The sequence below is a fragment of the Halichoeres trimaculatus genome, unplaced genomic scaffold (genome assembly GCF_033239565.1).
Source record: "Halichoeres trimaculatus isolate MK-OKI-2021-1 unplaced genomic scaffold, fHalTri1.1 fHalTri1_scaffold_14, whole genome shotgun sequence".
Classification (NCBI taxonomy): Eukaryota; Metazoa; Chordata; class Actinopteri; order Labriformes; family Labridae; genus Halichoeres; species Halichoeres trimaculatus.
Window position 1 is genome coordinate 1,196,524 of NW_027437192.1, and position 22,449 is coordinate 1,218,972.

The window sequence follows — 22,449 nt, forward strand, 5'->3', positions numbered from 1 at the left end:
GTCCACAGAGTTAGGTTGATGATGCGTTCAGGAAACCCCGTAATCTATAATTACCATTACGCCATCAATCGCTTGGTCAAGTAATTTGTCATGATCTTTATTTCACCGTTATTCCATGCTGTAAGGGTGAATTATTTTTACATGTTCATTTTTATTTTATCGATATTCGAGTTAGTCTTTCCAATGTATTTATATTACACATTTTCATTTGTTTTGAATTAAACACTTAAAAAAAAAAAAAAACATATCTAGCCTATTAGGTGTTTTTCCACATGAACTGAAAAGCAAACAGAACTGGTTGTGTGTATGTGACAAACTGAAAGAAAAAAAATAATGAGCCAAAACATAAATAGAATGTGATGTATTGAGATACTCGTTTAAAAGTTTACAGATGCAATTAAACGCAACACGGCTGGTCTAACCTGATAACTTATCCTGTTTGTGGTACGTTCGTGTTCAGTAAAGTTGACCAAGTGCATAAAAGCTACCAAATTTATATCCCGAAGAACACAAAATACTTAAAAATGAAGCAATCTTATTATATATACTTCATAACACGAGTTAATACAATCATAACCTTTTTTTTATAGTTGTATTATGTAAAGAGGTAAATTCGCGGCATAGCTGAAGCGTGTACAAACTGTACAGCTCGAGCTCCACCAATCAATACCTGTTGCTAGGCAGATTAGAACGCAATATGTTTGTCAGACAGTTACTAGCTTACTAGACATTATTAGCCAGAGGAAATACTGATTTCTGTCTCTTGGTGAAATAAGTACGGTCGTTATACGATTATGCTTGATAACAAGTGTTAATTCTACGTCTGGAGCAGTACGTGAATACAGTTTGACAGAAGATTATGAGTTTTATCGCTATGTTTTAAAAGTAGTCTACATTTCATCTGCTTTATGTCGAACATATGGAGGGTGGCTTGTCCTTTGCAAAATTATTTAATAACGAAAACCCTTTTTAATTTACAGTAATTAATGACTGCCCCTTTGAGATACATTTAAAACAACGTTTTGACTAATGATTAATATAAAGGACATTAATGCAACATTTTGCATTGCCTTTGTGAAACTAAAATAATGATAATAATTAATAGTTTCCAAAAAATAACAATTAAAAAAAGCCCTTTACTGAAATTTTAATATTTTGCTATTTCCAGTAATTCATAAATTCTCTTCATAAAAACTCATTTGCACACCTACATGACATTCAATAAATCAGCTTCAAGAATCAATCAATAAAATCGTAAATAAATGTGTTTTATTTACAGTCTGCAACTCCCAACTCTTTATTCATTACTTATGCCTTAGTCAACGAATAAACACAAAGGCTCACATCCAAATATCTATATATGTACATAATGTGAATCATGTCTTCATTTAACATTTACATTCACTTTCAAAGAGATATTTTCAACATTTAATGCTGTCCAAAAAAAAGTATTTCCCTGCTGTAGAGGATGGAAACATGGAGAACAGTTAGGACTGCGCTTTTAAACTATGTTACTAATGTTTGAGGGATTCCTGGGACTTTTTTTTGTTTTAGGGAAATAGCAAAAACATTATTTGAATTTAAATTTGTGACTTATATTTGACGTACTAATTGTTGAATATGCTTTTTGCTTAGAGCAGACTCATTTTGAGAGGATGGGGTCAGGGTTCACTTTCCAAATCAATGACTGAAGTGTTGCCCCACACCACTACTGTCAGCTGATTGCAGATGGGTCTTACTTTGATTAAATCATAGGTCAGTGTACAAACAGAGCAAAGGTCAGTGAGCTCCTTTTCTTTCTGCTTGGCCTGTTTTGGGGTCAAAGTGGACAAAACGTGTGATGCCTGCCCTGCTCTCCTTTGTAGCTAACATGATGTCCGTTAAAAGTGGTGTTAAGTTTCTTCTCAGAGTTTAGCTTCAGAGATGTGAAATAAAGCCCAGGTTTGAAATTAGCAGGTGCTCTGCGTGTTTTCCTGTCACATGTGGTTGCTATGCTGTGTTTAACACCCTTCATGTCTCCCAGTTGCTGGGAGACGTCTTCATGCCCAACAACACTGCGTGATGTCCCACCATCCTGATGTGGAGCCTGATCTACCTCCTCCCCAATCACCTCCTCCTGCCTCCACAGCCCCCGTCAGTCCGTTATTTCCTCCCAAAGCGAAAACCAAATCCTCCTTTCTCTCTGCTCACAGCCTGAAGTCCTCCAGCGATGAAGGTCAGCGCTTGGTTCCTCTTCCCGTCGTCCCCCTCTCCTCCGTCCTGGTAGCTAATGCTTTCCAGAGAGTGACCTCCAGGGAAAGGTGACAGCAGCCGGGCCGACGGGTCTCCTCTCTGGGTCCTCAGCACCTCCTCCTTCTCCCTCCCCTCTCTGGGCTCCAGCAGGTTCAGCCGGGAGTCTTTGAGCCTCTCAGCCCAGGCGTCACGCTGCATGAGCCAGGCGGCGCTCGGGTCATCCAGAGCGGCCTGGAGTCTGAGGAGGGTGGACTCCAGCTCGGATCCAGACCGCCTGGGTAGCAGGGCGCTGGGGGGGTGAGGGTAAGACGTGACGGTGTGGGGGACAGGGAGGAGGAGGGTGAGGGAGAGGAAGGTGAGCCCGGAGGTGCCGAGGTGGAAAGAGGGTCTCATCTGGAAACCAAAGGAAAGGAGTCCACTCTGATTAGTTTCCAAAATAACTCAAACATCGTCCGTGTGAAGGACTCAGGACGGCATTAACGCAGAGAGAAACGCAAATTCATTCACAGAAAAAAACAAAAAGAAATCACATAAATATTTTTAAATACTCAGAGATTTGTTTTTAAGAGGTATCTCTGTGCAGGGTTCCTGCAGATCCTTGAAAAGTCTTAAAAGGCATTGAATTCATAATTCTAAAAATAAGGCCTGAATTGGCATTAAAAAGTCTTAAATACAAATTTCAAAAGTCTTAAAAATTTGAACACATTGGTAAGATTTATGTTAGTTTGAAGTAAAAAAATATTAAGTAACATTTATCTACTTTTCTAAATAATTTCCTGATTACTCTCGTGGCAACATCGCTTAATCACAATAGCGGAACTAACAAAACGGTGATGTGGTTGCACCAGGAACTTTTAAAGCAGACACATGTCTTGGTTCTACCTCGGGTGCTTGGAGAGAAAAAAAAATGAGGAAAAGTTGGCAAAAAAAATCCAAAAGTGGCTTAGGAGAACTGATTATGGCAGCAAAATTGAGAAATAAATTTGAAATTAAATTTCAAAAACTATGTAAAAATTACAAAAATGTTTGTGACAGTGGCCAAAAAAGATGAAAAGGGGCAAAATAGGCATAAAGTTGTAAAAATGGGGTTAAAAAGGTAAAAAGTGATGTTTAATGTAAAATAAACAAAGGGTTAAAATTGCCTCTAACCCAGGTAATTCATGTGGTGTTTTCGTTAGTTTTGTTTGTTTCAATTGTGGTTCGTTATTGACTTGTTTTTAAATTTGATTTCCAATGCCATTAAAAAGTCTTAAAAAGTCTTAAATTGAACTTGCCTTGAGCTGTAGGAACCCTGTCTGTGGATTTTAACCAACCTTCACAAACGATTTAGTTCATAAAAGCTAAAAAAATAACCTCATTTAAAAATCTAAAAAAAATCGTTAAGTTCAGAAAAACAGACTCGAATTCTTATTTTACAATCCTAGAAATCAAATCTTAGACTCAAAACTTTGAGACAAAAGTGACAAAAAAAATTGTTCTGGCCTCAGAGTTGGAAAGCCATGAATCTGATGAAGTCTAAAATCAGAAAACATCAGCAGAAAAACATAATTTAAAGCCAATCTGCACACTTTCTTCATCAACTTTAAAAATCTGAAACAACTTCAAAAACTTAAGGTTTGATATTCAGTCTTAAAGGATCATTGCACTGAAAATGTGACTCAAAATGTGACAGAGAAATCAAAAGAAGTGCATAAGGAAGTCTCATGTAAGAATCAAAACAAAGATAGAACCACGGGAAAGTTATCAGCTGCTTCCTGCAGAATCAAACAGGAAATGAAATCTTGCAAAAAGAAAAACTGGAGGATTATTCACAAGAAAACGTGAAAACTCAGTCAAAAGTTGCTTCTTACCTTCTGTGGCGGTCTAACTTCCAGTCTCAGGTCTCGGGTCTGTCCACCTTTTTAACTTCTGCCCCTCCGTCACACCTCAGGTCGCGGGTCCCCGTCATCCTCTGGTCCACGCCCCCCCCCCTGACGCACAGATCATCGTAACCTTCATTCTTTCAGCGCAGAGACGCAGACACCCCTGCAATTATTGGCGGCTGATTGAGGAGCCAATTCACATTGAGGAAGCAACAATTCATCAAGATGTTTGTGAGGAGGAGGAGGAGGAGGAGGAGGAGGAGGATGGTGAGCTGAGGATGAAGGATGTCGGTCGGGTCTTTGTCGTCATGAAGGTCGTTTTGCCGGGAAGACGGAAACACACCTGAAAGAATTTAATTCAAGCTGTCTGATGAACAATCAACGGGTCTGAACTCGGACTAATTAAAACGTCAACTTCATTCACTGCCAATTATCCGACAAAGACTGCGGCTCAGTCTGACGGTTATCTTCGCAACCACCACCTCGACAACGACGAGCGGGATAGCTCTGAAACGGTAAACCCCAGGTGGTTTATTCGTGCGTAGAAAACAATAAACACGGGAGATCATCACAGACGTTTTAAGAGAAATGAAGTAGAAAGCCGCCACGTTCTCCTTTCGGTGGAGGTTTTTCTTGTTTTGAGTTTGGTTGTGGAGATTAGCGGTTAGCATCTCTGCTGCGCTGAGCTGTGCTGTGCGCTCTCATCCAGACAGAGCTCACATGCTTCTTCCTGTCGTACCGACGTCGATCGAAGTTTTGCCTGACACTTGAACATTACGTTTCATCCTATAGGTGAAGATAGTTTGAGGGTTTCTGTGACTCTGTTCTTGAGTATTCATGATGTACTGAAAGTGACCCATGGCTAAGTCCCGCCCTCAAATGTGATGAGCCAATCACATTGTGTATATCCATTTCTTTCTTTCAAGTGGTGTTCATGGGGAACATGTGACTCCCACACAAAGTATCCTGAGAGTCTGGGCGACAGGGTGTATTTTTAACCGTGTCCTTAGTCACATCTTGGTCACATGTGCGGTAGACCCCAACATCAACTCTGTGAGAATTAAACAAAGAAGGACGAGGCAGCAGAAGAAATATAAAGTTATCTTTAACCCTCGAGCCACCACTCTAGTCTGACGGACAGCGTAGGATTTTCTCTAACCTTAGCTAAAGTTAGCATAACGTTAGCTCCTAGCTGCGTTGTTCATCGTATCTCTTTGTTTGTTGGGAGTTCGTTGGCCTGTTTTCTTCTAGTGTTTGTTTTTTGGTGGTCATACATCATTGGCTACGTTAACATGCAGTCAATGTTTGGGTTGATGTCTATTTTCTGGTTTCTGGAACATTCCGTATAACCCGTGAGCAAACAGAGTTTTTCCTGTTTACATGGTATCCCGATCAAAACAGCGGCACACGGGCAACATCTGGATGCACAGAAAATGTCATGACGCAGTGCGCATCGTCTCCACTTCATCTTGCTGTATCCATAGCAACAACAACAGCAGCGGCGCAGCGGACTTCCTGTACTGAAAAGACAAAGGTTTCTTGTGAACAAAACATGCGTAGTACACAAATTAGTGTTTCTTTTTATGGGGATATCCGGAAAGGCGTATACAAGATGAAATGTTGGGGTTAGAAAAGGAGTACCCAAGGGGTGTTTTGGGGTTTCTTAAAAAAACAGAATATGAGCATAGTCTGATTTTTAAAAAGGGTTATTGGTGTTCACATGGCCCTTGCGCAACCGGGTTATTGCTAGTATTCCAAATATGAAAGGGTTACTGACTGCATGTGAACATACTGATTGTTAGCTATTAATCAAAGAGCTCTAGTTAAGCTAATGTTAGCTCCTGGTGCTTAGCTTTATTAGCTTATCTGTAACAGCCAAATGATTCAGTGTAAATACAGTAGCTTCAAACTAACAGAGACACACTCTTGTAGGTATGGGAACTGAATTAGGAACTTTTGGACCTTTTTGGTACCGTTGGTAACGATAGCAATTGCCAGGTACCAAGCATTGGTACCATAAGGTTACAGATGTGAAAGGTACCCATCCCCACACTCTGGGTAACGATGGTGACAAGGAGGTTATATTTTTGTCCTGATCAACGCTCAGTGAGTTAAGGGGGCGTGGCTTAGTCATAGGTCAACTGAATTTAAAATTTTGGAATTTAAGGAAAATAAAGAGTTGAATTGTCTAGGTTAAAGCAAATAAATTCAGTTTTAAAAAGTTGAAAAACTCCAGCGACACGTGTCGTAAAGAGAAAAAATTTATTCCAGACTAATGTGTTTGGCTTCATCAGGGTCAGAGTAAAACGTGCTGCAGATTACATTTAGTTAGAGTGAGTTAAAAACAGAGTGGCTTCAGATTGAGAGTCTACCAAGGGACCTCAGAGGTCTAACATCCACACAGTCAGTATTAAGTCAGTGATTCTACGTGAAACGCTCTTATTTTGAAATTCTATGTGGGGAAATAATCGACAAATTGAAATCAGTGTCAGGACTCTTGATCAGCAGTAATGTGGTCTAAAAGAACCATCAGGATCAACTTTCCCCTCTGCTCCTCCAAAGTCCTCATAGGCCCCCAGAGGAGAGATGCACCCTGGTGCATTCTGGGAATCGTAGTCTAGGAAGAAGTCGGGGTTTTGTAGCAGGTCGTGTTGCTGGTTCACTGCTGGACTCACTGGCGAGTTGCTGAGCGGAGCGGTGAGCAGGGAGAGCTGCAGGTGGTCGATGGTGCTGGTGGGGAAAGGTGGGGATTGGTCAGGTGGGGAGCAGGTGAGAGGGGGGGAGCCTGTCGTCATGGTTACTCCTCTGGATGAAGCAGAGAGAGGATTCACCTGAGAGTCCTCAGCAGTGAGGGAACGCCTCAATTTGGCCCGAGCGTTTTGGAACCACACCTGAAAGAGAGGAAGTGGAACAAGCCCAGGTAGACACTTCTTAAAGGGACAGTTCACTTTTAATACAGGGCCTATATCTGGTCTTAATAAAAGAAGAAGAGCTGCTTTTAGCTCGGTTTCTGTGCAGGGACTTTGGCTTTCGAAAACCTGGGACAGATATCTGATTGGTCGTACCTGTAGGACTCTCTTGGGCAGACCGGTTTTGTGTGCCAGGCAGGTCCAGTCTTTCCCATCCGGGTTGTGTTTCTGGGCAAAATACGTCTCCAGGGCTCTGAGCTGCTCGCTGCGGAAACACGTTCTGATTCGCTTAGTCCTCCTGCGGGCCCTCCCACTTGCTCCCCTGTCGTCCAATCGTGGCTCAGGGCTGCTGACAGACTCCTCCCCTTCACCTGAGGCTGGATTCTGAGCTGTTACAGACATAAATCGCAGAATGTTGCTGCAAAACTGTGTAGTTTGTTGTGGGTGACAGAACTAAACTTATAAAATATCTGTGTTTTCCCAGAAACCAGGCTATGTGTGGGCAGGGCCTAAGACTCTAACTCTGAGAATTGATGATAGAGAATGTGATGTCACTGAGGTTCTAGAATGTTCAACATCATCAAGCACAGATTCTGCCCTGATGATGTCACTACATTCCGGAACTCTTTCAGCTCTCAGGCAAATTGAAGAGCTGTACATTTTAAATAAGCTTCAACATTTATCTAATGATACAAGTATATGATCTATGTATATTAATAGTAAACAAATATTTTTAGAAAAATATCTATACAAAAATAATTGTTATTTTCAGTCTTTACTTTGTCCCTCTGGTGCCCGTGTAGTATCTTCACCTGATTTACAGCTCAGTATAATCTTTATTTTCCTCTCCCTCATGTTTTAAAAACACTTATTTCAGCCTCTGTCTGAAACATTTTGTTTTAACTGCTGACTCTTTAGCCCCGTTTCCTCTAAGTGTTTCAGGTCCCTTTGTCTCAGTACTGCGCACATTCTGTGGTGTTTCCTATGAAGTAGTGAGAGTCCTAAATTACAAAAATAAATCTATAAAAGGAAAAAATAAATAAATGAATTAATAAATAAATTATATAAGAATCTATAAAAGAATAAATAAATAGATAAATATATAAGAATCTATAAATGAATAAAAAAATGAAGGAAAATTGAATTAATAAATAAATTATATAAGAATCTATAAAAGAATAAAATATGAATTAATAAAGTATATAATAATCTATTAAAGAATAATTAATAAAATGAATCAATAAATAAAAAATAAAAACAAAAAATAAACTCTTAAAATAAAAGGCTAATGAAAGTATAAATATAAACACCATCCATTTACTTATTTATTTATTAAGCACTTTTCTATTTATTTTTTTTAATTTTTCTTTATATTTCTGTTTTTATCACCCTTTTTTTTGTGAATTCTTATATAATTTATTTATTAATTCATTTTTTATTTATTCTTTTATAGATTCTTATATATTTTTTATTTGTTTATTTATTATTCCATAGATTCTTATATAAATTATTAATTCATTTATTTATTTATTCTTTTATAGATTCTTATATAATGTATTTATTTATTTATTTATTCATTTATAGATTTATTTTTGTAATTCGGCACTCTCACTACTCTATAGTTTCCTTTGACTAATCCCGGGACAGATCCCCAAATCACTGACCTGTATCGCCCCACTTTTTGGGACCCTTCTGTTTGGGTGCCAGACGTACTGATCCTGCCCTTACATTGTGTCGGGAACCAGTTAAGAGATCCCTGTCCTTCAGCCAGTCTCGTGAAGATCTCCAGTATTTTTATTTTGAATGGAGCGTTTTGAGCCGTTTATAGATTCAGAGATTTCTACAACATGTTCATGTTTTTAATATGAGAAAAAAAGAATACTCCAGCTCTCACCTTCGCTCACGTTTTGTTCAGGTTGGAGATCGTGGGACAGCGCGACACTCCTGTCGTCATGGTAATGGGACTGACAGTAGAGGTTCTGGCCCTGCATGCAGTACAGGTTCCCTGGTATCAGTTTAACGTCACACTGCTGCAGAACAGGGAGGAAGTAAAAGGGCTCAGATCACACAGAGCTGGAGCTGAAACACTGCACATTATGGAGGTTAGCTTTACCTGACAGGAGAAGCAGTGGGGGTGAAAGGTCAGCTCACCTGACCTCATGACTAAAGCAGAGGCAGGGATTGGCTGGAAGCAGCGTGCACACTGACCACTCCCAAACGCCCTGATGAGGAGGAGGAATAAGAAATCAGAGGATACCAAAAGGAAACATAGGTGTAATCTCCTTTTCTGGCCTCTCTGACCTGCCGTAGTCCTGCTGGCAGTAGATGTTCCCGTCCCTCCAGTAAAGCGAGGGGTGTGTCTGTAACTCGCAGTGGCACTGGCTGCAGCGGAGGCAGGCGCCGTGCCACACCTGGCCCACCGCCAGCAGGAAGAAACGGTCGCACACCTGCTCGCCACAGCCGGCGCACGTGATGGACTCCTGGATGGACACGGCTGCTGGAGCCTGAGAGAAACCAGCACAGGCATGAAAGGAGACGAACACAGACGCTGGTTTATGTTTGTTTTTATCGTCCTGAGCCGTGATGGAAAACTAGGTCAAGCAAAGTGACACTCACGTTGTCTCCATCAGCTCTCTCCTCTGACACCCCAGGGCCCAAATTAAGCTCCGCCCCCTCCGCCTCATCACCAAGGTCATCACCATAAAGCAGCTCCTCGAGGGCCGGCTCGTCTGGCGACATCATAATTGTCCTGAAGAGGCAGAGAGGTAATCACCAGGAGGGTCAGCTCTTCCCTAATCAAAGAACTAAAAACAGCCTCATTAACCAGGTCAAACGTTACATGTGACACATACGTGTTCCCTTAACGCCGCGTGTATCTGTGTCCGAAGGTTAAATCACAAAGTCACACAGACATGTTTCTACAGGTGACTGTAAACCTCAGAAACATCATGTTATTCTCTCTAACAGCTGCAGCTCAGAGCTGGGTTAAAGCTTTAAAGCTGCTTTGAGTGACTTTCAGCTTGTGCTGGTTTTGGCGCCCCCCTTTGACAAATCTACACTTCTTTCTTCTGACCTCATTCTCTACATATGTGAGTCGTGTTTCCTGATATCTCGGCAACTTTCGGGGAGGAAATCACATTTTAAAGCTGTTTCAGTGACATGCAGTCTGCCACCTACTCTGCGTCAGTTGTGACAAACACACACAATAACTTTGAAGTGATACAATTAAAATATAAAATTACTCTTCCTGTTTGTCATTTTTGCTTTTAGAAAATCAAAATAAGGACTCAAAGTTCGTTTTATTACTTAGTTTCGACAGTTGAAATATCCTCCCAGGAGCTTTAAGATCCTATTTTTCTAAATTCAGCATTTAAGAGTTTTAACTTTGATTTGAAAATAATATATTAAGTATTTTGAGAATTTAAAGTGTTGAAATAAAACAACACTTAATTAAATAAAAATGTAAAAATAAACATATATATGAAAAAAATATATATTTAGTAAGAAAAGAATAAATAAAAAAATACATCAATAAAAAAATGTTTTATATTATTATATGGATAATTATATGGGTAATAAAAAATTGTAAACCTTTTTATTGATGTATTATTTTTGTTTATTTTTTTTTTATTTAATCTTTTCTAACAAAATATATTTTTTACATATATATGTATATTTTTACATTTTTATTTATTTTATATGTATTCATGAGGCTTTTTTTATCTACATTTCAATTTTCAGTTCGTATATATATATATATATATATATATATATATATATATATATATATATATATATATATATATATATATATATATGTATATATACATATATATGTTTATATTATATGTGTGTGCATATATTTATACACACGCACAAACACACACACACACACACACACATTTATATATATATATATATATATATATATATATATATATATATATATATATATATATATATATATATATATATATATATAACAATAACAACCCTTATAAATATACATTTCATGTCCCTCTTACATGTACAAAAACCTTCATAATTTTTTTCCTTTTTTTAAAAAATGACTTTTGTATGTCTATATTTTAAGGTGTTCTTCAGTGTCTTAAAAGGTACCATTCAATTAAAATGTTTAATTATTATTTTTATTGTTATTATTTATAATTTACATTTTTTATTTACATATTTCTTTTTAAATGCAAAAAAAACCCCAAATGTTTTCATTGGCTCAGTAGAAATCTGGATATCATGATTAAATATAAATGCTGAGTCATGTTAAGTGATTGTTGAGACGTCATGAAGTGTTCTTAAAATAATTAACCTTTGACCAGATGATATTTTTGAGGTTTTGATGATGTGAGAGAAGAAGTCTCTGTGGAGACAAACCTTATTTTTAGTCATTGCAGGAGAATTAACAGACGCCAAACAGGAAGATGAATTTGCTGAACCATCTGTTGAATCAAATCGTCTTTCCTCTCTCCATGTCAGACACCTGTTGCTCATTCTTTACTCAACGTTTAGTAAAAGAAGTGAAAAATAAAAATATAAATCTCCTACCTCTGTTCATCCAGGTAAACCAAAGAAAAGGAGAGCTCACCTGTGCTGTGCAGACTTGTTTCCACTGAGCACGCTCTGTAGAAACTCACACCTGTAAACTGTCCTGTCACCCAGCTCAGTGCTCGCCGTCCTCCAGGTGTCCCTGCCGCCGCCCATCCTGTGGTTTTGGGATCGCTCTCCACCTCATCCACGGACCAATCAGGACTGACAGCAGCATCAGCACCTGTCCCCTGTGACGTCCTCACCCACACACACACCTGTAAACAAGAGGCCCAGCTGGCTCAGAGCACAGGTGAGGAGGGATGTGATTGGCTGCCTGGTGAGCCGACAGGTGGGAGGAGCTGCACCTGTGGGATCAATTAAAATGAAGAGGGACATCTGGGATGAGTCCCACCTGAGAGCTGCTCAAGGTGACTCCTGTCCTTCTTACCAAACAACGAGAGGGAGCACACACACTTCCTGTTCAATCCTTTTATTATCTGTAAGGCAGCTCAGTGAAGAGAGGAACAGAAACAGATTTACACAAAGAAGTTCGACCAAAACATCACAAAACAAACGTCTGGGTTCAGACAAGTTTCACCACAAACAGACTGAAAACTGAGGACAGTGCATCTGATATAGCTTAGAGCAGACAGCGGGGGGCGCTGCTGAGCTTTAAAACAGGGTCCAACAGAATCTGCACAGTCACATAAAGAGCTGAAACAAAACCAGGCCCTGTTTTCTGTTTTACTCAAAGAGAACATTAAAGAGGGGAAACATTCAACAGAGGAGACAAATAGTGAAATTAAATACAACATCACCTGTTTTTGATCAAATCTGAAAAGCTTATGTCAGGTTTTTACCTTTAAAGACTGATGTGTGTCCGGTTTTCTGAGTTTATTTTGCTTTCCACCTTTTAATGGTTTTTAACGGTATCTGACAGACTTTCTCTGGACCTGGTCTGAAGAGAAGAGAAGGGGGTGCTCTGCTGTTTCAGGTCTGTAAACTAGGTGTAGGCCAAGATTTGATCGAGTCATGAAAATGCCAATCCCAGCAGGGGGCAAGTTACAGAAACTCCTCACCAAAGCAGATCACTTGTTTCCCAATTCTTCTTTTGAGCCCTGTTCCCACCAAGTGGTCCAGAACGGATCAGTACAGTATGGTACGGCTTGGATCAGTGAAGCCTGATCCTGTTTGTGTTTCCAAAGCCAACCGTGTCCTTCTTGGTAGGCGGTTGTAAGCTGGATGCTGATAGCTTAATAAATCCAACGAAGATGCGACACAGTTTGGTTTCAACAGCAGTTTCCAGCTGTTGGTGACACCATTTTCCAAACAAACAGGAAGTGACGATCTTTTCCACCGATCAACAGACTGCAGTGTTTCTAGCTCCACCCCAACAGAAGGGAACCAAAAAGTGGGACGGTACGGGTCGGTGATTTGAGGACCTGTCCTGGTTTTAGTCAAAGGAAACGCCACAGAACGTGTGACGTACTGAGCAAGGGCGGACTGGCGTACGGGGATACCAAGGATTTCCCTGGTGGGCTGGTGGGCCACGGCTACAACATGACAGAGAGGGGGCGGGGCGGATCAGGCTGTGGCAGAGTCGCCTGGCAATCCCGCTGCTCGAACGGGGGACAGTGCCAGACAGTGTTGTTGGAGGATTTGAAGATTGTGTAATCTGCAGGGGCGAGCTGGCCATCGGGAAATTTGGGACTTTTCCCGAACGGCCGGTCTTTTCCAGACCCTAACCGCCCGGTGGTTGGAGTGTTTTTCTTTTTTTTTAAGTAATGAGGTCAGGGGCGGACTGGGCATCTTGATGTTCTGGAGAACACCAGAATGGCCAGTGCTGCCAATCCTGACGGCCAGTACTGCTGGGGGCGTGCTGCCAGTTTACCGATGTGTTCCATTGTTGTGGGCCGGGCCGAGTCAAAGTCCGGGCTGTTTTTCAGTCCCAGTCTGCCACTTGGTGGAAATGGGGCTCTTGTTGCCCTTCCTGAAACAACTCTCCTTATTTATCTTGCAACCTCCTGTCCAAACGTATGAGACAATGCAGTTCTTCGAGTGTCCACTAGAGGCTGTCTGTAGAAGCAACAGCAACCACATACAGCCACTCAAAAAGACGATCTTTACAGCAGAGTAAACATGTTTTCAGCCTGGTCCAAAGCATAATTTTAGTCCGAAGCGGTAATTTCTCTATCAGCACACATTAAACGGAGGGCGAATTTTTTCCAAATTCTGCGATTTTGTCGAGATTACGACATTACACAAGTTTGTCCAATCAGAGGCTCAGCTCAGCTGATTGACAGGCTTTGTAACAGAAACAGACGAAAGAGGTTACAGGCTTTGACGTCTTGGGACTTGCAGTGGAAGAAACACTGCCCCCTAGTGGCTGGGTGGAAACATTGTTGGATAATTTGGGATTCTTCAGGGAGCTGGGACAGGGATCAAACCCCAGATCTTCTGACTAAGACTTACTGACTAAGACAGGGCAAGAATCTAAAGATTTGTCAAAGTTTTCTGAGACGTGTTGTTGCAGTCTTTGTTTTTAACCCTGCCCTGTACGGTGAGTCGTTTTGGTTGCAGAATAAAGAATATCTCTCTATGAACTGATCCACTATGACACAAAATATTTCATTTAAATAATAAACTGTTATGCTCCCAAACCTGCCAAATCAACATGAACCAGAAACAAGTGATCTGGCGCCCCCATGTGGCCAAAGTATGTAACACATAGTTCAATTTAGAGCCTGGGTTTGGGACCATTTAAAAGTCTGAGTTTGAGTCTGTTTGATTGAATACGTTTCCTGATTCTGAAGGGAGTTTCCACTGCGCATAATACAGGGAGAATCTAAACAGGAAGTGACCTCTGAGTGGTTTCTTTGATCCAAAAACCTGAAGACAAACAGGATTAAAGTAGGAAGTGTAGGAAGTGTGTATGGTTGCTTATGTTGGTGAACTGGCCCTTTAAATACGGAGCGAGTGGGAGCAGCTGCGAGAGAGAAACTGTACAATCTACAGTAACATACGATAACTGACCTCTATACACATGGAAGAATACGTTCCCTTCTTATATCTGTGTGTGTGTGTGTGTGTGTGTGTGTGTGTGTGCATGAACAACACTGCTGTCCATGCGTGTGTTCAACAGTTCATCCTCCTCCTCCTCCTCTTCATCCTCTGAAGGATGCCGGTCTCATCTTCATCTCGGTGAAGGGGATGGAGTGCTCCTTCCCCTTCCAGCTGGTCCAGATGATTCCCTGACACACACACACACAGGAAACACACCTGAGCCCACCTTTCCCGCCAAAATAAGAGCGTGTTTCATTAGAAATATTTCAGCTCTGTTAAACTTTAGACGCCGTTACCTGGTGTTTGACGTCGATGCCGTACAGGCCGTTGAGGTTGGCTTCGTGGCAGTTCTTGTACCACCAGCCTCCTCGGTACGACATGGCGCAGCGGGTGATGAACGGCATCGGGTCGCGGTCTTTGGTGGAGAAGAGGCGGTTGTTGTGATACGTGAGGGAGTCGCCTGAAGACGGGAACAGACATCTCTTACTGGTTTTATTCTTTACATTTAAGCCTCTGGTCTCATCAAACTCCAGCTCCTCTCACCGGCAGTGCCGCTGTACCCGCCCACGGACAGCTTGTAGTTCCTCCGCGCCACCTCGAAGGTGGAGTATTTAGCGTACACAGCCTCGTCTCCGTCTCGCAGGTCGACGCGCAGCACCATCCTGGTCATGGTGGTCAGGTTGTGAAGGTTATCGAGGCCTGAAGGAGGAAGAAGAACGAGAAGTGTTGTGTAACGTCCAGGAGTAAATGTGATTCCCAGCAGCGTCTGCGTGTCAGAGCGTCTCACCGAGCCAAAACTCTCCGCTCAGATCTCCAAACCCTTTGGTGTAATCCTTCCAGCCCCTGAAGAAATCCACGGACCCGTCCTTCCTCCTCTGGAAGACCTGCAGACAGGGACACTCAGACCTGCTCTGACTCAGACATAACTCAGGACGACAGCAGAAAGCTTTCCTCCTACCATCCAGCCTCCTCCGTCCGTCTCCATGTCGCAGTAAACCATGATGGACGTCCCGGGTTTGCCCTGAGGGAAGATCTCCACCTCGCCTGACGTCCTGATGCCGTTCTGCAGCTCCTGGGTGCAGTCGGTGGGGAAGGGGAACCTCAGCGTGCCTGGAGGAGAGACGGACAGGAAGTTACCCTCCTTCATCAGTTAAAGATGGCTCCTCTTTGTGATGAGAGCGGCGGTTACCCGTGGTGAACTCTGTGGAGATGGCGGCAGAGAAGCGTCCTCTGTTCTCCGCCTGCAGCTGGACGGTGTACTTGGAGCCGGGGTGAAGTCTGCTCAGGTTGAACTGGGTGACCGAGGCGTCTACGATCACTTCCTGTTGAGGGACAAACAGGAAGTTACCCAAATGTGTGGATCTGCTGGATTTGATTTCATTCTAACTTCAACGTGTCGAGATGAAATGTTTTAGCATTTTAACTGTTAGCCTTTCGCCCATGTTTTAGCCTTTAGTCCATATTTTAGCATGTAGCTCATGTTGTAGCTTTTAACTTGCCTTTTAGTCCACAGACCATGTTTTATGCCTTAGCCAGTGTTTTAGCCTTTAGTCCAAATTTTTGCCTCTAGCCTGTGTTTTAGCTTCTGGACAGTATTTAAGCCTTTAAGCCTTGCACATTTTAAAGCCATTAGCCCATGTATTAGCCATTAGCCAGTGTTTTAGCCTTTAGCTCTACTTTAAGTCTTTAGCTCGTGTTTTATCCTGTGTTGTATCCTTTCCGTGTGTTTTAGCTTTTAGCCTAAATCTTAGCCTGTAGCCAGTGTCTAATGCTTCAGCTCTAGTTTTAGCCTTTAGCCTGAGTTTTAGCCTTTAGCTCTAGTTTAGGCTTTTAGCTCGTATTTTATCCTGTGTTATAGCCTTTCCCTGTGTTTTAGCTTTTAGAGTGTGTTTAAGCCTTTAGCCTGTATTTAGGGTTAAGTCTATGTTATAGCATTAGGCTCTTGTTTTAGCCTTTAGCTGGTATTTTAGCCCATTAGCCAGAGTTAAATCTTTAAGCTTGTGTTTTCGCCTTTAGCCCAAATTTCAGTCTGTAGCCTGTGTTAAATGCTTTTGTCCATGTTTTAGCTTTTAGCTCAAGTTTTAGCCTTTAGCTTGTATTTTAGCCATTAGCCAGAGTTAATTCTTTAAGCTTGTGTTTTAGCCTTTAGCCCAAATATTAGCCATTAGCCAGTGTTTATTGCTTTAGTTTGTGTTTTAGCCATTAGCCCGTGTTGTAGCCTTTAGTCAGTATTTTAGCATGTAGCCTGTGTTTTAGCCTTAAGCACCTTTTTTAGCCATTAGCCCATGTTTTAGCCATCAGCCAGTGTTTTAGCCATCAGCCAGTGTTTTAGCCTTTGGCTCATTTTTAGCCTTTAGCTTGTGTTTTTGCCTGCGTTATGGCTCTTAGCCTGTTTTTTTAGCTATTAGTCAGTGTTTTAGCCTTTAGCTCATGTTTTAGCCTGTAGCTCGTGCTCTATCACTCCCCTGTTCAATAATTCATTAAACTGATTTAGACTGTTGTCATGAAGTGATCTCAGTTATTAGTCTTTATGGATCCATTAATGATGAGGAATCTGCTGCAGAAATATAAATAAATCAATATGATTTAAATAAACACTAAATGCATTTTTATCCTTCTCCTCCATCACAGGTGGACTTCATGTTTCGGACAGTTCACCTGGAGAAATGATGGTTTTTAAACTCTGAGAGACAAACTTCACCTTCATCTCCTGACCCTCGGTCTGATAGGTCAGCCTGTAGCTGCCCACGGGGTTACGAGGAGGTTTCCATGATATCAGGGCGGTGCGGGGGGTCACGTTGGTGGCCTGGAGGTCCCGAGGTCCCTCTCCCGATCCACCTGAGCCTGCAGACGTTAAAAGGATCAAACTTTAGAAAGAGAGCGATGAAAATAAGTCGTGAAGCCTGAGTCGTCACAGAGCGCTCTGTCAGGAATAACCGTGACGATATTTAGTCATTTTTAGTGATCTGTGTGAGAACGCTGACCCCCGGTGGTGGTGAAGCTGGTGGTCTCCTTGGCGCTCTCCTGGCTGCCCAGCTGGCTGGTGATGGTGACGGTGTAGGTGGTGGACCCCTGCAGGCCGCTCAGCGGGTGCTCTGCTGCGTTTCCAGACACCAAGACCCTCAGCTCTGAATCTGACCCAGGACACAAAAAGTTAAAGAGGAGGAAATCCTTCAGCAGCCTGAGGAGCACGGCGTCTGTCAGCGCCTACCTGTGCCCGACCCGTACACGATGGCGTATTTATCCACAGCCGCCAGAGCTGGACGCCACAACAACAGCGCCGTCGTGTCGGTGACGTTTACGGCTCTGAGGTCCGTTGGCGGGTCGGGGACTGAGGGAGAAACAGAGATATGAAGAGAGTTTTTATTTAATCTGCCTCATGGAGGATAATAAAAAGCCGTGACACACCTCGAGGGATCAAACGAGTGATTCAGGAATGTGTAAAGAGAAAGAAACAGATGATTTCACACAGAGAAGGAAACTTTCTGACAAAGAAAACTGTTTTGAAATCAAACACGGGGCGCTGAAGCGATCCAGGACGGGTCTCCTCTGAATAAAACACAGATTGTTTCCAGATCAGACACCTGCTGCAGACATCGTCCTCGTTTCAGAGTCAGACTGTCAGAATCTGCAGATTTCAGAGCTGAAGATGGAGAAAAACTAACTCACTAGTTATCTTAGCTGTGTTTAAAAACACAAAAACACAGTTTCAAAATAAAACACCAGATTAAATGATCTAATCTGGGTTCAGTCAATGATTTCAGCTTGGATTGTCTAAGACGGAGGAGAAAGACTGGTTCTGGACCTGGAGGACTTACGAGTGGTGACGAAATCTTTTAGTGGGTCGCTCTCGTCCAGTCCGAGGACGGAGATGATGCTGACCTCGTAGGTGGAGCCAGGTGAGAGCTTGGACAGGCCCAGAGAGGAGTCGCCTGAGTCCACAGAGACCGACACCGGCTCACCTGAAGAAAAAAAAAACACAAAAATCCCCAACATTATTTTATGTTAGAAAGCTGGAAATAATGTACGGAAGTGTATTGCATTCACTTGAAGAAAAAAAACAACTCAGGTTTTTCAGAGTAATTTATTCTTCGGTTTGTTTTTTGTGGTAATGAATTTTGTTTTCCTGATTAATATTTTTTTATTGGTTTGTTTTTTGTTATAATCATCTCTGTTTTTATGAGTAATTTTTTGTGGTAATTAATTTTGTTTTTGTGATTAATATTTTTTTATTGGTTTGTTTTTTGTTATAATTATTTCTGTTTTTATGGGTAATTTTTTTTTTCTGTTTTCAGATTACTTTTTTCCTGTTTTTCGGAGAATTTTTTTCCCGAAGTTTCGAGCTACTTCGAAATCCCATGAGAACCTCCAAGTCGAAAACATAATAAGGGTATCATACCCTGTGTGTGGCTAATACCTTACCTTTATTGACCCGGTACAGACCGGTAGAAAGTTAAGGATAAGGCATATATGTGCCGAACAGGATCTCTGATCCGTGCGGGACACAGAAGCCACCACACATCCACGGGAGTCGTCTGCAGGTTGGAGGCTCTCACGGGATTTCTAAGTAGCTTGATACTTCAGGAAAAAAAAATTACTCCTAAAAACAGGAGGAAAAAATTACCACGAAAAACAGCAAGTTAAGGTTCTCGAGGGATTTCTAAGTATCTCGATACTTCAAGAAAAAATTACTCTGAAAAACAGGAAAAAAGTAATCTGAAAACAAAAAAAAAAACTCATAAAAACAGAAATAATTATAACAAAAAACAAACCAATGAAAAATATTAATCAGAAAAACAAAATTAATGACAACAAAAAACAAACCGAAGAATAAATTACTCTGAAAAAACGAGTTGTTTTTTTTTCTTCAAGTGAATGCAACACGCTTCCGTAATAATAACTACTGCTAATAAAATTATGATTTAAAGGTTATTAGTTAGCTCTATTTACTCCTTATAGAAGTTGATGTGCACCAACACATTACATCACTCAAAGCTATTCTGAGGAACATTCCGGAACATTTATCTTCAGAGACATTGAGGAAAACATTCCGGAACTCTTTTTTTCTCTTTAACCCTGAAGGATGGAAGTTAGCATGAGTCAGCATTTCTTATAAGTAATGCTGACCTATCCTAGCTTCCATCCTTCCATCACCGACCATATATATCCTGTATATAGTTCCATTGCCACATATGGAGACTGCTGATCAGAGTTTAAACAAGCTGTGAGGAGGGTTTGTCTTAATTGGACTGCTGGGTTATTCCTTTAAACACTGTATCATTATTTTTTTCCTTCTACCTCTTCTTTGTCTTTATATTATTTGTTCCACTACTGAAATAGGGTTAATGGATAGACGTGCATAGGAATTTATGCATGTATGTAGTTAAATATGTATTTATACATATATACATTGGTATGCATATGTGTGTATATGTATATATTTCAATTACAGTCTTGTGCTTGTTTTTTGGAGGGCCACTCGACAAGCCCTTATGGGTTATTTTGGCCTCTCCTGCACATTTGTCTTTCTTGAAGTTACTTTTTTTGTATGTTTATCTTTCTATATGTGGAATAGATAGATAATAAATAAATAAATAAATAAATATGCGTCAGGGGTTTAAAGGACGAACCCTCCACATTCCTGAAAAAATGATTAAGTTATAATAAAAATTTACCTTCTGTACAGTAAGTATGTAAAAACAATCAAGAGTTATTTGAGTTGTTGGCTCTTTCAACCAGCCTCAAGTGGACACTGGAGGAACTGCAGTTTTTTTTGTATTAGTTTCTGGTTTTGGCAGCTGTTGATTCTGCTTGGCTGAAACAATAGCAACAGCATTACAGCTAGAAAACACTTTTCTGAGGTTAAATATAGAACACAAATATTTAAATATTTTATAAAAATTAAAAACCAAGTTGATATATTTTAAAAAAGTTCCACTTTGTAAGATCTTCAGTCCTTTGTGCTGGTTTTACGAGTGGGTCTTTGTCTTTATCCATTCATTATGTCGCCTGTCAGAGCTCACTGTGGGTAGTTGTCTGTTTCATGGTGCTCTCATTTCTCACCTTCGTCGGTGTGTGTGTAGGTGACCTTGAAGCCACTGACTGCGGTCTTTGGTTTGGTCCACGACACAGTCAGAGACTTATCCGTCAGATCACTGAAGACTATGTCCGTGGGAGGCTCCGGGCCTGAGGAAAACCACCAGAGAGAGGATTGAAGACCGGACGGAGGATCGATGGAGGTGATGACAGAACATTCATGAAGGAGGAGGAGCAGGTTTTACACAAAGTGACGTGAAAAAGAGCGAAAAATTGTGTTCACGTTAAATCTGAGTCATCCACACATTTACTATTAGTGCAGTGATGAGTTTCTGTGTATATATGTACAGTGCAAACATATATACAGTATACCAATCATATACAGACACACAGTGATCAATAACAACAGGTAAATGCAGGTGATGGGTCCTGGGCAGCAGCAGAGGAAAGAAAGGTGAACGAATTGTTAACTGGTCCCTCAAACCTGAAATGTAAGGTGTGGAAAGTCTGAAGAGCAAAAATAAGAAGTGGACAATTTACCAACATGAACCACGTATTGTTAAATATGGACACAAAGAGGCCGAACAAACCAACAATACATCTGTACATGCATCAGGAAATGCATGTGTCTTTACTCACAGTCGAGTATTACAGGAGACTCTCTGTAATACCGGTCTAAGACAGGTCGGTTTTAACATTTACAGAGTTCTTTCTCTGAAGACAGACCAACAACGCAGACCAGCCGCGGTCTTACCCTGCTTTGGGTGAGAGATGAAGGAGTGTCAGTGAAGCTGGCTGTTAGCTTACCCTGAATGAGAGAAGACCAGAGCAGCAGTGAGTGAACTTGTTGTTACGTCGAGGTTTAAACTCTCATTTGATGTCAACTCAGAGAGACACAACAGAGGCTTACGGCTACAGATGCGTTAGGCGGTTCAAAAATCACTTAATGACCTGTTTACTGGAGAATAATGCAAAGACAACAAGTTCAATGTGAGACTTACTTTTTTACAACAAGGTCAGCAACACGTTTTAAAAAGATGGGACAAAGAAAGTCTAAAAATGTGAAACAGCTCGAGGAACTTTTAGTTCCTGTTGAAATATTCCCTTGGGATAGTTCCTGTGGCCCATTGGACAAAAAAGAAAAAAAAATACTGCAAAGCACCTCCAGACCAGTAGAGGGCAGTAAGACAACAACAAAGGCCTTTCAGCCAAATAACAGAGACAGACACACCATATAGCACTGCAGTTAGCCTGTTAGCATGGAGGGTCTTGAGCCTTTGCTGGTTTTGATGGATTTGTTGACTCTAGAAAGGAGAAAAGCTCTAGAGACAAAGTCGTCTAAAGCTGGTCCAGGCCGTTTTTAAGGCATCCCTACCATCAACAGAATATAAATCAAAGGGTTCAGAGACTCTGATCAAAAGGGTCAAGGACCAAAACCAAGACTGAATGGACCACATCTTGAGGCCCTCAAGCAGCACTGGGGGTTAAAAACATACACAACTCTGTAGGGGAAGTCACCACATGGGCTCCAAATCACCTCCAAAACCCCAGTTGGTTGCTGCCTCTAGTGGTCTGGGGATCAGAAGAGTCCATGGCATGGGGAACTTAGGCCTCCATCAAGGCTCCATTAGAGCTGAACAACATGACCATGTGCCGCCTTTTAGAAACGTGTTGCTGACCTTCTTAACTTTTAAAAGAACAACGTTAATTCCTGCGTCTCCCAAAAAACGTGGGTGCCCCGCTCATTCACTGACTCACTCTCTGATTCCTTCAGTCTGAGGTTTGACATCAAATGACAGAGTGAA

The 22,449-nt window shown here is 41.3% G+C and overlaps 3 protein-coding genes across 3 annotated transcripts in view; all 3 read right to left on the bottom strand.

The window, feature by feature from the left end:
* Positions 1–1,292: 1,292 nt before the first annotated feature.
* qrfp (pyroglutamylated RFamide peptide) lies at positions 1,293–4,129 on the bottom strand. Its single transcript, XM_074686457.1, has 2 exons — positions 4,083–4,129; positions 1,293–2,625 (listed from the first exon to the last, which is right to left on the bottom strand). The coding sequence occupies exon 2, from the start codon at positions 2,623–2,625 to the stop codon at positions 2,143–2,145; it is 483 nt and encodes a 160-aa protein (XP_074542558.1). The 5' UTR covers positions 4,083–4,129; the 3' UTR covers positions 1,293–2,142.
* Positions 4,130–6,388: 2,259 nt separating this feature from the next.
* Positions 6,389–9,799, bottom strand: LOC141803467 (LIM/homeobox protein Awh-like). The gene is made up of 6 exons (XM_074687527.1): positions 9,620–9,799; positions 9,305–9,507; positions 9,117–9,225; positions 8,898–9,033; positions 7,160–7,392; positions 6,389–6,985 (listed from the first exon to the last, which is right to left on the bottom strand). Exons 1-6 carry the CDS (start codon positions 9,743–9,745, stop codon positions 6,596–6,598), a joined length of 1,197 nt encoding a protein of 398 aa, XP_074543628.1. The 5' UTR covers positions 9,746–9,799; the 3' UTR covers positions 6,389–6,595.
* A 4,325-nt stretch (positions 9,800–14,124) lies between these two features.
* LOC141802528 (tenascin-R-like) overlaps positions 14,125–22,449 on the bottom strand; it is a 51,599-nt gene continuing 43,274 nt past the window's right edge. The window contains exons 9-19 of the mRNA XM_074686060.1: positions 20,672–20,794; positions 18,427–18,570; positions 17,820–17,939; positions 17,593–17,742; positions 17,310–17,452; positions 15,798–15,930; positions 15,567–15,718; positions 15,396–15,492; positions 15,152–15,307; positions 14,905–15,068; positions 14,125–14,796 (exon numbers count right to left, since the gene is read on the bottom strand). Coding sequence (XP_074542161.1) covers positions 14,710–14,796; positions 14,905–15,068; positions 15,152–15,307; positions 15,396–15,492; positions 15,567–15,718; positions 15,798–15,930; positions 17,310–17,452; positions 17,593–17,742; positions 17,820–17,939; positions 18,427–18,570; positions 20,672–20,794 — 1,469 coding nt within the window. The 3' untranslated portion in view covers positions 14,125–14,709. The remainder of the gene's footprint in view (positions 14,797–14,904; positions 15,069–15,151; positions 15,308–15,395; positions 15,493–15,566; positions 15,719–15,797; positions 15,931–17,309; positions 17,453–17,592; positions 17,743–17,819; positions 17,940–18,426; positions 18,571–20,671; positions 20,795–22,449) is intronic.